The sequence below is a fragment of the Mastigoproctus giganteus genome, chromosome 7 (assembly GCF_048544385.1).
Source record: "Mastigoproctus giganteus isolate SK-2022 chromosome 7, ASM4854438v1, whole genome shotgun sequence".
NCBI classification, from domain to species: Eukaryota; Metazoa; Arthropoda; class Arachnida; order Uropygi; family Thelyphonidae; genus Mastigoproctus; species Mastigoproctus giganteus.
In genome coordinates, this window is record NC_143581.1 from 220,974,517 (window position 1) to 220,990,325 (window position 15,809).

Genomic DNA, 15,809 nt, shown 5'->3' on the forward strand with positions numbered 1-15,809 from the left:
TTGGCAAGACAAGTCGCAATCACCGCAAGAAATATTGTATACCAGGTCATTAATTTGTGTTGCAAATGAGGAAAGGACTGGGTGATTGTTCAGTATAGTGTGTAATTTCTGTATTGGCCTGGCCACAATTTTAAATTCGGTATCTTTAAAGAATCTGTTAAGCTGTTTGTGCCATTGTTCAACATATGGGACAGAAATAAAGTATTTTTTGATATTACTATTGTTGGTTGGTGTAGTATTTTGTATCCTATCCTTAGCTTGTATCCTAATTCGGTTTATTGTGGCAAGGGCATAACCCCTGTTTAAGAATCTACTGGTTAATATTTGTATTTCTGAGCCCAAAGCAGATTCCGTCGTTGAATATTTGTAGGCATTTAGAAATACAAATATTTAAAAATATTTGTATTTTTAAATATTTGTAGGCATTCAAAAATACAGATATTTAAAAATATTTGTATTTTTGAATTCTGAAGAACAAGTTGGTCAACATATTAATAATTTTGGAAGACTGTTTGCATTGCAAGTAGATAATTCTACAAATATTAGCGGGAAAGGCCAATTAATAGCATTTGTAGGTTTATCGAAAACACAATTATTATTTTTTTTGTTGTTGTTGTAAAGAACTCACTGAAAGAACAACTGGCCAAGATATTTTCGAAGTAATGAATAATTATTTACAAGTGTGGTATATTATGGAACTCGTGCATTAGCATTTGTACTGACAGTGCTCCCGCAATGACAGGAGCACTAAAAGGATATGTAAACTTAGTAAAACAACACAATTCAAATATTATTACAACACACTGATTTATGCACAGAGAAGTTTTAGCAGCGAAGACAGTCGTACTCAATTTAAAACTTGTACTTGATCAAGCGGTTAAAATGGTCAATTATATCAAAACTAAACCACAAAAAATACATATTTTTGGAAAATTATACGAGGAACTGGAGTCTGATAATTTTTCTTTAATAATGCCTACTGAGGTTCAGTGGCTATCGAAAGGAAATGTACTTCTCCGTATGTAAGAGTTGCATGAAGAAATGCTCACATTTTTTTCACTGCAGCAATCAGAATTTTGTGATGATTTAAGTGGGGAAATTTGGTGCTGTAAATTAGCTTTTCTAGCAGATTTATTCGCACAGCTAAATAAATTAAATATCAGTAATCAAGGCTCACAGGAAAATTTACTGACTTCTACTGACAAGTTGCTTGCCTTTAAAGAAAAGTTGAGTAAGTATAGGGAAAAAATATGTAAATGTAAAAAATGTAGAAATGTTTCCCTTGACTGCCAAAAAGAATTATACTAAAATAATTAACGTAATAAGCGAAACATTAGAGCTGTTAGAGAAAAAAACTGCATTACTTCCCATCCCTTGATACCAAAAAATATCTGTGGGTAAGAGACCCATTTGCAACAAGAAACCTTCCAACGTTAGAGCGTAATTTGCAAGAGGAAGAAGAATTAGATGAGATCTGCAGTGACCAGTCGCTGGAAATTCACTTTAATAACAGTAATATTAGCAAATTTTGGATCAAAATTTAAAATGAATTTCCACAAATTTCTGAAAAGGCAATTAGAATTTTATTTCCGTTTCCCACTTCCTACTTGTGCGACTAAAGTCGGTAAAGAGGAGCTGAGAGTAAGGCAATTCAAAATAAATCCTCGTATTAAAATACTGTGTGCCTCCCATCAAACCCAACCGCCTCACTGATTAAAATGTAATAATTGTCTATTTTTTGTTTTTACATAATTATGTTAATTTTTTTATATATTTTCTTTTAAATTTCATGTATGTTCTTTTAAATAATTTCTTTTCTTTAAAATTTCTTTTAAATTACATGCAATTCGTATATGTTCAAAAAAGAGACATTGTATTATTATTATTATTGTTGCTCTTATATTATTTCTCCCTGATTAGGGAATTCCACTCCATGACGGGTACTGCTACCAAGTACACAGGGTGGTTGTAATCTCTGGTGTTACTGTTGGGCAAGGAAAACTCTGACTATCCTACAGGTGTTCAGGATTGCAACTTTCTGGAGTTCCTTGTAGGTGTTCTCTGGGAAACCTATTGCTGCTAGGCTGCTATGTAGAGTCTTTGGCACCATACCAGTTGTTGACACGATGATCGGGATGGTCGATACTTCTTGCATGTGCCACATCTCCTTGACCTCATTTCTCAGGTTCGGGTACTTCCTAATTTTTTCCTCATGGGTTTTGTGGACATTGCTAGTGTTGGGTACTGCTATGTCAATCAGGTAGGTAGCCTTTTCCATCTTGTCCACAAAGGTTATGTCCGGTCTGTTGTGAGGAATGGTCTTATCCATTATTATGGCACGGTCCCAGTACAGCTTGTGGGTTGTCTCCAGTACTGCCTGGCGTTCATACTTGTAGTATGGTACACTTTCTTTGATCACTGGTATTTCCTCGCTAGCTTCTGATGTATTATCCTGGCTACTTGGTCGTATCTATGAGTGTACTCAGTCTGGGTGATCACCTTGCACCCCCCGCGGTGATGTGTTGGATCGTTTCTGAGGCCAGGTGGCATCATCAACATGTGTCATCTGACATTCTGGGCTCCTTTGCAATGTATTTTCTATAGTTTCTGGTGTTGATTACCTGGTCTTGGATGGCAGCATGAATCCTTCAGTCTCGGGGAAGAGCATACCGCTTGTGAGCCATGCATTGGAAGAAACGTTATCGATGTGATCTTGATGTAGGTCATTGTAGTGTCTGCCATGGAGTGTCTTCTTTGCCCATCTTTCTAATTTCATTTCTTGTGCCGTCTGGGCGGCAGGAGGTTCCTCGCTTAGGTTGAGTGGGCTATACCATTTAATCTATCTTCCTTATGGCCTGGTGGAGTAGTGCTGTGTTGTTTTCAAAGTAATCCTTCAGGTTAACTATCGCTGTTTTCTGTTGCTCAATCAGGCCTATCAGGCCCCTTCCTCCCTCCCTCTTTCCGAGCTATTGTTAGTCTCTCCACTGCTGACTTCAGGTGGTGTTGGTCGCTCTTGGTCATCATTGTCCTTGTCTTTCACATGATATCTTCTAGCTCGGTGTTAGTCCAAACTATGACCCTGTAGGTGTATGTTAGTACTGGAGCTGCATATGTGTTTATTGCTTTAACTGTGTTCCCTTCGTTCAATTTTGCTTTCAGCAGGCTTCTGAGTCTGTGATGATATTTTTCGGTCAGGCACTTCTTGATTTCCTTGTGCTATACCTTTTGAGCCTGCATCATCCCTAGGTATTTGTAAGTCTCTCCTTCTGTCATAGCTTTGATCTCTATAGCAGTCAGCAGCTGGTAGTTTCAGCCAACTAATTTTCCCTGGTGCAGCGTGTGGGTCTTGCATTTGTCTAGACCAAATTTCATCCTGATGTTCTTGCTGAATTCTTCGGTGATCCGGAATAACTGCTGGAGTTGCTTCTCAGTTGCTGTGTAAAACTTGATGTCATCCATGTACATCAGGTGGGTAAGGGCGTACAGGTTCTTTCTTCTTTCTTTGAGGTTATATCCATAATTTCTGCCGTTAAGCATGGTTGGTTGATTGGGGATTTATTTGGCGCATCAGCATCTATGGCCATAGTGCGCCATATATATAAGTAAGTATGGATGTAAGCATGGTGGATAACGGGTTGAGTGCCAGACAGAACCACAGTGGGCTCAAAACATCCCCATGAAAGATTCCTCTTCTAATGGGGATTGGCCTGGTTGTGATGTTCTTGACCTTAATGATGGCACTCCATTTTGCCATTGTTGCACCTGTATTTCACCGGGTTTCTTGTATCTTCATCTTTAGGCTTCAGATATGTGACTCCTTCAGTAAGAAACTTCGAGATTGTCTCCGGGTGATTTATCATTCAAGTTAACTACTCTGCTAGGTGCCTGTGTGTGCAGGTGAGCTTCTTGTTATTATTATTATTGCTCTTATATTATTTCTCCCTGATTGGGGGTTCCACCTCGTGACAGGTATTGCTGCCAAGTACACAGGGTGGTTGTTGTTGTTATGTCTGGTGTTACTGTTGGTCGAGGAACTCTCTGACACTCCTACAGGTGTTCAGGATTGCGACTTTCTGGAGTTCCTTGTAGGTGTTCGCTGGGAGACCTATTGCTGCTAGGCTGTTATGTAGAGTCTTTGGCACCATACCTGTGGCTGATACAATGATCGGAATGGTCATTACTTGTTGCATATGCCACATATCTTTGATCTCCTGTCTTAGGTTCGTGTACTTCCTGATTTTTTCCCCATTGGTTTTCTGCGGGTTGCCAGTGTTGGGTACCGCTATGTCAATCAGATAGGTAGCTTTTTCCTCTTTGTCCACAAGGGTTATGTCTGCTCTGTTGTGTGGGATTGTCTTATCCGTTATTATGGCACGGTCCCAGTGCAGCTTGTGGATTGGGGTCTCTAGTACTGCCTGGGGTTCGTACTTGTAGTATGGTACACTTTCTTCAACCAACTGGTATTTTCTTGCTAGCTTCTGATGTATTATCCTGGCTACCTGGTCGTGTCTATGAGTGTACTCAGTCTGGGTGATCACCTTGCATCCCGCAGTGATGTGTTGGATCATTTCTGAGGCCAGGTGGCATTGTCGACATGTGTCATCAGGCACTCTGGGTTCCTTGGCGATGTATTTTTATAGTTCCTGGTGTTGATTACCTGGTCTTGGATGGCGTGCATGAATCCTTCAGTCTCATGGAAGAGCGTCCCGCTCGTGAGCCATGCATTGGAAGCAATTTTATCTATGTGATCTTGATGGAAATCATTGTAGTGTCTGCCATGGAGTGTCTTCTCTGCCCATTTTTCTAGCTTCGTTTGTACCTCCTGGTTGAACAGGGACTCCTCGCTTAGGTTGAGTGGGGTATACCACTTGACTATCTACATTATGGCCTGATGGAGTGCTGCTGTGTGTTTCTGGAAGTTATCCTTCAGGTTAACTATCGCTGTCTTCTGTTGCTCAATGAAGTCTATCAGGCCCCTTCCTCCTTCTTCCTGGGCAATTGTCAGTCTCTCCACAGCAGATTTCGGGTGGTGTTGGCAGCTCTTGATCATCATTATCCTTGTCTTTCTCATGATAGCCTCGACCAGCAACTTAATTAGCTCAAATATCTCTTTTTTGGGCAACTTCGTACTGTTAATGCTAATAGTGTCATTATTTAATAAATCCCAAATTACATCCAGCACATATATTACATTAACATTAGTGTATAATGAAACTACAGTAATGAAACTACATTAATTTAACTCCTCCCCCAATCTTACAGTCTTTTAAATTTGTCTATAATGTATCATAATTCTTTATACTATATTTTAATAACTACCAAAAATGTTTTATAATCCAATATAAATGTGTTGCCAAGGCAGAAAAGGCAGAATTTTTGTATGATACCATAGGTCAAATAGGGTGTCCGAGTTTGTGTAGTTTTACTTGTCCAAAAAGAATAGGTACATTATTTGTTCTAGCTTTTAGTTGTGCCATTGAAATGTAATCCCTTTTACGATATGAAGTAAGTAATTTGTTGTATTGATTAACCTCATTATCAAACATGGAAGAGTCTACCTCTTGGTATGTGAAACTGTCTGATATAATTACCTGTAATTTTTTATTATAATCCATTTTATTAAAAATGACTACAGTATTCCCCTTATCAGCTTTGTGAATTACAATATCCTTATTTTCTCTTAATCCCCATAAAGCAATAACTTCATTTCTATTTAATCTCGGTACACCTGGATTTATCGGTACACCATTATCAAACATTCTAGGATTGTTTATTATCTGATTAACTTGTTGGATTAAAACATCTTTTTGGGGGATGTCTCTAAGACTAAATTCAAGGTACTACAAACTACTACTAACTGTTTCTTTGGTAGAGTGCGTGGGGGTAGATTATAATTTAATCCTTTTCCAACAGAGCAACTTGGTCTCAGTTATTTTATATGAAGAAAGATTTGTAATATTTTTGTAACCCTTTATTTCATCAGTATTATGAGTAGGGGGATTTGGTATTTGAATCATGTTCAGTTCATGTCCCCGAGTTGATACATTATATCTGAAGGGTACCGGATTGTTATCACTGTAGTTCCTGTTCCGATTAGCATTAACAGTACAAAGTTGCCCAAAAAAGAGATATTTGAGCTAATTAAGTTACTGGTTGAGGCTAATTATATTTAATTTGAAAGAAAGATTTATAGACAGATTTTCAGTTTGCCTATGGGTTTAAACTTGAGCGGCCTAATATTGCAGTTGTATTTAGATAGATTGGAAAATATACATTTAACACACAGTTTTAACCAAAAATCACATTTTGTGGAAGATACCTCAACGACATACTCATTATAATGGATAATGACACTACAAATGAAGTTTTGCAAAATTTTAATAATATGCACATTAGGTTAAAATTTACTCTGGAGATAGAACAAGAAGAAACAAAGTCTATAAATTTTTTAAACTTTACATTTAAAAGGGAGGGCGAAAATATTAATTTCAGTATTTATTGTAAGCCCACGAATACGGGGATGTTCCTACACTATAGTAGCTATCACCCATACTCATATAAAAGGTCAGTCATGCTAAACCAGTTCTTAAATGCATTCAAATACTCTTCCACACAACTTGCCCTATAGACAGAAATAGAAGAACTGACGAATAGGTTCCTAAGTAGAGGATACCCGATTACCTCTATCAATAACATTAAATTAGAAGCTAAAGACAAAATAATCAATAACAAACATATTGATAGGATTAATAAAAAATATTTTATTTCAATGCCGTATGTTGAACATTGGTATAGACAAATTATCAACCTTTTTAGAGGTACAGAAATGCAAATAGTAGCAAAACCAGTCCGTAAATTATACGCTGCACTCAAAATTCACACGTTGCTATCGACTTCCGGACAAACACATGACCTCATCTACCACATTTCTTGTAAGGATAGTGATTCTTTTTACATTGGATCTACCCGATGTATTTTAAACTCGAGGGTTAAGCAACATGAAGCATCAGTTCGTGCATCACGTGCAAATGCATCAGAACTAGCATTCCATGCGATAAATGAAAACCACACATTCCTGTTTAATGAAGTCAAAATTTTAAATATTAAACATAATTATACTAAGTTATTGATTGCCGAGACTTTAGAAATGAAAATACAAAAAAACTCTATTAACGTTTGTCGTCCATTTCTCATATCTGATTCGTGGGCATTCGAACGCATGCATACCAAAGACTAATCTCCTATTTATAAAGTTCCGAACATGCACCTGTTTCATTAGTTTCATTCCACCCTATGAACCTGACACTAGTTGAAAAGTTTTAGTCTGCTTAAGGGAGGAATTCTTTAATTTCATTGTTTTATCACATTTTAATAGTATTTTATTCGTATTCAAGTGAGGAATTTTTAATTTCACTGTTTTATCGTAATTTTATCTTATTTTAATAGTATTTTATTCATATTCCAAATTTGCGTTTATGACAAAATATCTTCCTTCACTAGAGGTTGTATGGGGGGTTTAATATTTCTTGGATCGGGTTAGGGTTCACCCCTGTGATCCTGGGGTGTTGGACTGTCCGTGTGTCATTAGTGAGGAACACATTATGAGTTTTAAATTATTTTAAATTATGTAATTTTGTTTCAATGTATCATTCGTAATTTATTCGAATAAGGAGATTTGGTAAAGAAGAAATTCTACTGACTGAATAAAAGGTAACTCCTTGTTCATTTCCAAAATATTAATAGAACACAGGAAAAATTGAGCATATGTAAGCTCTCATTTATGTAATATAATATTATAAATATTATAATATATATATGTATATATATATATTAAAAAAGTTTTCTTCCTAGTGATATTTATTCGAGCCAACGGGAGAAGAGGGCGAAGCAATTAAGTCACTACAAATGCAATTAATTATTGACAATTGCATCCATAATGTTCACCAATCTCATGTACATGCTTCTCTGTCTGACATTTGATGTTGCATTGTAACATTTTTTGTATATTAATGAATATTGTATACAGTATTTGTAAATAGTTTAGGTATTTTGTAAATATTTTAAATATTTGTATAGTTTGTAAATATTTCAGTATTTTAGTCCTGCTCTTTCGGATGCAATAATAATTACTGAAAATGTAAAACTGTGCTTTGTTAATAATCTGATTTATCTTTTTTTCTCATGTGTATCTCTTTTGTAAATATGTTTTGTTAACCCCTGGCACCACCATGCCGTGACGGGACTAATTGTATGTATATCATTGCTGCAATTAAAGATTCTATTCTATTCTATTCTATTCCTCATGCATTATGGAACCCGAAGCAAAAGGCCTTTTCCTAAGTGACCTATGTAAATGCAGGTAAATAATCACAGTGATATTTATTCGACCTTGAGAAAGTCAAGCACTACAAATGCACAGGTCATTTTCTCATTAGATATCGATCAGTGCGTACCGACAGATGTATATTTTATGTAGAAAAGATTTGACTTACTCCTTATACCTCTACATTTTATGTAGAACAGCATGTGCGGGGACGGGCGAGCAAAGCCTCCTAGTATATATTATTTATAATTTTTATTTATAATGTTTATATTTATTTATAATATACAGCCAGGCCTTACATAACGCAAGTTCAATTAACGCATTTTTCAGTTACCGCTATTTGAAAAAATTATACCACTTTTCACTTTACACGATGCAAATTTCCAGTGAATGCAATTTTTTTTTTTTTTTTATGTGATAGTTGAAAAAGATTTTAATCGCGTGTTAAGCTTACTGCGTGTCGAATGGGCAATAAACAAAAGTTTACCTGCTGCCCACCTCAGTGTGTTCCATCAACCATCAGAAGAAGATGTGTTACTTGTTTGTCTCCAGCTAATAAAGTCAATGCAGACTTGCATTTAAAAATTCTAATTTTTAAATGAGCCAGATGAAAATGTTACCGCAAAGGAGATAACAGTAAAAGAACTAGATGAAATCTTTCATATCGCAGAGAACCTCAAACAAAAGGTTTGAGGTTCTCTGCAATATTTATTTTGCCAGGGCCCAGAGAAGATTGTTGTCGGCTATCAGAAATTGATCGATTAAAATAGAAAGTCAACACTGTTCAAATTTTTCCATAACAAATTGTTTCTTCATTGTGTATTTTATGTCAGAGGTTCCCAAACTTTCTCGCTTTGTAGCGCCCTTAGTGTCTCAGCAATTTTTTCATGGTGCACCTAGACCAAAAGAAATACCTAACAGTTCCTTAGTGGCCTTGTGCCAATAAACTCCCATTAAAACCAACCTAGTTGGTTGGTTGGGGATTTTTTTTGGCGCATCAGCATCTATGGCCATAATGCACCATACATATGGTAAGTATGGATGTTATTTCTTACAAGTAGGGATAATTTCCTAACATGGCTACAAAATTATTATTCATTTATTTATTTTTATTTTTATTTTTTTATTAGCTAAAGGAGGTGATATATATTAATCCCTTTGAGAAAAGTAATGATGTTTGAGACATTTATTTTATTACCCAAGATTGAAGCAAGTGTAAGAGGGTCTTTCGTTATGTCAGTAGTGAGAAGGTTCTTGCATACTCTTGCATATTTTGTGCATTCGACAACGATATGTTTCACGGAAAGTGTAGTGTTACAGTGATGACACTGAGGGGAAGTCTCCCCTCTTAAGAGATAACCAATGCTCAAGCGAGCTAATATTACCTCCTGCTGTCGAAACCAACCTAGTGCAGTGCATTATTTTTAAATTATTGTTAGTGCAGTGCATTATTTTTAAATTATTGTTAGTGCAGTGCATTATTTTTAAATTATTGTTAGTGCAGTGCATTATTTTTTATGATTTATAAATAACAAAAAAAAGAGCAGAAAGCAACAACTTTTATGTGCAAATTTAAAACATTTTATTCGTTCACTTCAATCAGCACATGGCAACATAATATCTAGTGCTTCGGTATGCAGTATATAGATAGCCTATATATGAAAAAAAATAATGATCCCTGGACTTCTATTGGTCCAATTTTAATAAAATTTGGGAAGGCTTTCTAAAAGAGCCAAAACCAAAATTTCATGAACACCATCTGTTAGGAGTATTGTTATTGCATGAAGGTGCAAAAAGGTTGCCAGGACAGCTCATGGGGTTTTGTCAATGATATACAGGAATTTTACTAGCAGGGATAAGCAGGTGATTATCCCATTGTATAAGGCAATGGTCAGGCTATATCTTGAGTATTGCACACAGAGTATTGCACACAATTGATCGATTAAAATAGAAAGTCAACACTGTTCAAATTTTTCCATAACAAATTGTTTCTTCATTGTGTATTTTATGTCAGAGGTTCCCAAACTTTCTCGCTTCGTAGCGCCCTTAGTGTCTCAGCAATTTTTTCATGGTGCACCTAGACCAAAAGAAATACCTAACAGTTCCTTAGTGAAGAAAGAGGTCTTGAGGCCTCATTTTAGGAAGGAAGGATGTAGAGCTGCTCAAATGAGTAAAGAGAAGGGTAAGGAGATCGGTGAGAGGAACAAAGGGATGCTCATACCAAGAAATGCTTGTTTTTCAAGTTGCAGCATCTAGAGACTGGGCACATGTGCGTGATCTGATTAAGGCTTTGAATAGATTGAGCAAGCTCAATGCTGATGGGATTCTTCCTCTTGCTCAGACTACACACGAGGGGGCATAAATTCAAATCGAGAAAAGGCGGTTGGGGAATAGATGTGCACAAATTTTCCTTTAGCCAGCAGGTGGTTGATTGCTGGAACCAACTTCAATCTGTTGTTGTGAAAGCAGATAGCTTAAATAAATTCAAGGAAGACTTAGACAAGTTATTGGAGGGAATGAATAGGTGAAATGGGAGATTTCAGTTTTTTTTTTTTTTTTTTTTGGCTGATGCTGTATATAAGCTTGCTTTCTTGCATCATTTTCCACTACTAATGCAAATTTTGTACAATACATTTTTTCAATAAATTTGTTACATAAATTATCTCATTATTGTACCTCATCTGTATCACATCACTCGAAAAAGCATTAGAAATTTCAATTTTTATGAGTAAAAATCTTTTAAAAAAGCAGGACTATTATTTTTATATATATAAACCCCAATCACAAAAGGTATTAGGACCTATAGTACATAGTACCATGAGTGGTTGAAGGATGAGAAGATGAAAGAATATATTTGTTAACATTAGACTTGAATTTCTGTAGACTAATTTTTGGGAAATACAAATTAAGGGAGGTTTTTTTCAGATATTTCATATATTCCTCTCCATATACACACTTCCCATTCATAATGCATGGATATGCTACTGATCCAGACCAATCATTTAAAAAACTTGGGCAACTGCTCTAAAATATTTTGATTTGTGGAACCTCTAAGCTGAAATTGCATTGACCTTTTATTTCAACTATATTAAAAATTGTATTTACATATTTACAAAATTTTGATTTTAAATCACAGGATTTAAATGACAAAAATAATAAAATAAAAAAATATACAAAACAAATAATGGACTTCATCTAAAATGAAAAAATACACTCACTTTTCAGTTAAATCAGATAGTACACAAATACCATCTTCTATAATCACCAGTACCGAATGATCTACAGATAGCAAAGAGTAGATGGGTGAGTCTGTAATGTAAGTTTCCTGAAAGGTTAAGATCACATATTTAGAACAATACATGGTTGCCTGTGTATTACATATTATTCATAAATTAAGAGTGAATTTACAATGTAAACAAAACAAAAAAAAAAAATTTATTGCATCTTTTAAAGCTTAGTACTGATTTTTTTTTTTTTTTTTGTATATGTACTTTACTAACAAATATTTTTCAAACCGTGCAGCTTATTTCCAGATAATCATCAATGTTCATCTTTTCTATTAATCACAAAATGTAACTACTTTCCCTAATCGCCTTACCCCATCCCACATTCATACAGGCTAACCCATCTTAATGTACATTAACAAGCATATGGCTGCTTCCAGTAAGAAAACAAGGATAAGAAACAGTGACTTTCCAGTGACTAGTAAAATATTCTGGTGGATAAATTTTGAATATTTTTGCACAAAATATTCAAAAATTTTAATGAAAAGACTGCGCAATGTGCTTTATCTTCATTTCCTATTGGCTATCAAGCATTACATTTATGTCATGTTCCAAGTCAAATGCAGTTCATGATTGTGGCCTTTTTTGGTAACACAAGGTCATGCGGCAAAACAAATTATTTTTAATTTGTTTTGCCAATAAAAAAAGTGTTCTCAATTTGTAGAATACTTCTTTTATTGGCAGTTAATTTTTTGTCTATTACCTTTCCAGTAAAATTTTGGAAAATATTGTATTAAGATTTTTGAATATTATATTCTCATTACAGTATCTACCACATGAAATTTCAAGGGGTGTTTTGACATGATGTTAGCAACAGCAATTTCTTTCTTGGGCAGAAATTGCACGGTACAATCCTACAACTTCTACTCTAAAAATTTCTCACATCATGAGAGACCAGTGTGAGCATTGCCTAGTTGTTGGGTATAATCACACCACTCTCCCCACCCAAAAATTAGTTCATATATATTTCAGAAATAGCATATTTTACCAATAAGTTTACATACCTTGTTGCATCATAACATAATGTACTTCGATGTCAAATTAGCATTAGCATTAGTAGAGGTATACGATGCAAGAAAGAAAGCTTATGCAGCATCAGCCAAAAAAAAAAAAAAAAAACCACTCCCATTTTACCCCTCCGTTCGTTCGAAATACCTGTCCAGCTATGCCTTAAATATATTTAGGCTATCAACTTCCACAACAAGGGATGGAAGTCTGTTCCACCAATGAACTACCCGCTGGCTAAAGGCGAATTTCCACACATATATCCTACATCTGTCTTTCCTCAATTTGAATGTGTGCCCTCTCAGGTGATTATTCTGAGCAAGAGGAAGAATCCCATCAGCACTGAGCATGCTTAAACCATTCAAGGTTTTATACACCTCAATCAGATCACCTCGCCGGTGCCTAGTCTCCAGACACTGTAATTTGCAAAACTTAAGCTTTCCTTCATAAAGGCAACTCTTTGTTCCATTCACTAATCTTGTTGCCCTTCTCTGTACTCGTTCCAGCAGCTCTACATCCTTCTTGAAATGAGGCCTCCAGACCTGTATACAGTACTCAAGGTGTGGCCTGACCATTGCCTTATACAAGGGAATAATCACCTCCTTATCCCTGCTAGAAAAATTCCTCTACATGATTGACAATACACCAAGAGCTACTCTTGCAGCCCGTCTGCACTGTTCAGAGAACTTCATATCTGCCTGCACAATTACCCCCAGGTCCTTTTCATTCTCTTAGAGTTGATAAGTTGCTCTGGGGTTACTGTTTCCCATAGGTAGTATTTACATTTGTCAATGTTAAACTTCATTTGCCACCTTTCAGCCCATCTGCTCAACCTTTCCAGATCCTGTTGCAGCAGCATAGCATCAGTAGTGTTCTTAACAACCCTACCTTTGTATCATCTGCAAACTTGGACATTAAGCTTGATCATTTATAAATACAGAAAACAACAATGAACCCAACACTGAATCCTGAGGACCTCCACTAATAAAATTAGTCCACAATGAGCAGTGTCCATTGATTACCACTCTCTGTCTTCTCCCCCTCAACCATCCCTTTATCCATAGCAGCAATTTGCCTCCAATGCAACTCTGCTCCAATTTGTGCAGCAGTCTTCCATGTGCAACAGTATCAAAAGCCTTTCTAAGATCCAAATATATAATATCAAAGTTATTCCCTGCATCCAGTTCTTTTGTGACTGCATCATGTATCCAATCAAATTGGTCAGGAAGACTTCCCCTTAACAAAACCATGCTGTGTCTGAGCTATAACTGAAGTCTTGTCTAGATGATCCTGCAGTGCTTCTTTAACCAGTGCCTCCATTAATTTTCCGGGAACAGAAGTTAAACTCACAGGTCTATAATTACTTGATCCTCCTTTGTGAATTGGGGTCACATTTGCACATCTCCAGTCCATGGGTACCTCCCCTGAGTCCAAGGAAGCTCTCATAATTATGACTAAGGGTTTGCTTACTTCCTTTGCTGCCTCCTTTAATATAACTGGATAGATCCCATCCACCCCAGGTGCCTTTCTTGTGTTTATCTTCAACAATTTCTCCTCCACTTTACTCTCAGTTATTACAAGATTCTCTAGCTTACTGCCAGAGTTGATACTCCTCTGGCATTCCCCTCGCTGAATAACTCCTCATGTGTGAATGTCGATGCAAAATATTCATTTAGTTTGTTAGCTACCTGAGCAGGATCATCAACAGTTGACCCATCGATATCAAGTGGACCAATCTGATTCATCCCCTTCCTTCTAGAGTTTACAAAAATAAAGAACTCTTTTGCTGTTTTTCTTTGCATCCCTTGCCAAGAATTTCTCATAATCTGCCTTTGCCTGACTAATCTCCTTTGTGACTTGGTTACAGACCAGATTATATCTATCATAGGCTTCCATGTCACCCATTAATTTATATGTATCCCGTGCATTTTTCTTCTCTGCCGTGTCTCATTAGTTCATCTGACATCCATTTAGGCCTAAACCTTGAACAATATTTCTTAGTTGGTGTGTAAAGCCTAGTAGCTTCCAAGATAAGTTCTTTGAATGCTTTCCATTTTGAATTTGCTGTTGGTAACATCATCAGTTCGTCCCACTGTATAGAATTTAAATACTGTCTCAGACCATCGTAGTCGCCTATACGAAAGCAAAAACCCTTCCCTTTACCCTTGATGGTCATTACCTCTTTGAGTAAATCTCACTTCAGCACACTGTGATCACTGCCACCTAGTGGTTCCTTTATCTGCAGATTCTTAATGCATGAAGAATCAGTACTGATAATCAGATCAAGAGTATTACTCCTCTAGTTGCCTCTCGAACATGCTGCTGTAGAAAACAATCATCCAATAAATCCACAAAAGCCTTGCTAGTGTGTGAGTGACCAATCCACAAATTCCAGTCAATATCTGGGAAATTAAAATCCTCCATTATAAGACTCTCTGATTTACTGGCCCACTCTATTTCCCTGTACAATTTCTTATTATACTCATCAGAGTCATTAGGCCTATAGCACACTCCTACTCTCAATTTTGATCGCCCAATGCTTATGTCACACCAAACTGACTGGACACTGCACTGTACAGCAATGTCGACTGGCTTCACTTTCTTGGATTTTATGTGTTTCTTAACTAATAGCATAACCCCTCCTCCCTTCCTGTCTGTAGACATTGTACTCCCCAAATTCCAGTTCTGCATGCTTATCTCTGTGTGACACCATGTCTCCGATATCCCAACAATATCTGCCTTTGATGTTTTGAGCAATACCTCAAATTCATCAAATTTATTTACCAACCTCCTAGCATTGGTGTACATGCAAGTATACATGCACCTGTTCCTATTCTTAGCTACCCTAACACAACCCATGTGTTTGCTTGTACCGCAATGACTCCCAGCAGTCTCTTAAATATCCTGCATCTTGTTTTCCAGACTGCTGCTCATTCCAATAGAAGCAGTGCAAGAATCACTTTCACCTCTGCCAGTGGCTACTGTTAATCTATTAGTCCTTGTATCCCCCCAAGCTAGCAGTTTTCCAACCCACCTAACACTGCCTCGATAATATCAGCAAATATTCTTGCACCCTTTCTATTTAAATATATCCCATCCCTGTAGAAGCAGTCTCTCCTGTTAACAAGTACAGACCAGACTGAAAAAAATTCTACCCCTTGAGCCTTGCACAATCTTTCCAGGGCTGAATTGATCTG

The 15,809-nt window shown here is 36.5% G+C and overlaps 1 protein-coding gene across 1 annotated transcript in view; it reads right to left on the reverse strand.

The window, feature by feature from the left end:
* Positions 1-15,809, reverse strand: part of LOC150083708 (uncharacterized) — a 99,573-nt gene that overhangs the window by 68,698 nt on the left and 15,066 nt on the right. Inside the window, exon 2 of the mRNA XM_090378577.1 lies at positions 11,542-11,648. Within this exon, the coding sequence (XP_090234703.1) occupies positions 11,542-11,648 (107 nt within the window). The remainder of the gene's footprint in view (positions 1-11,541; positions 11,649-15,809) is intronic.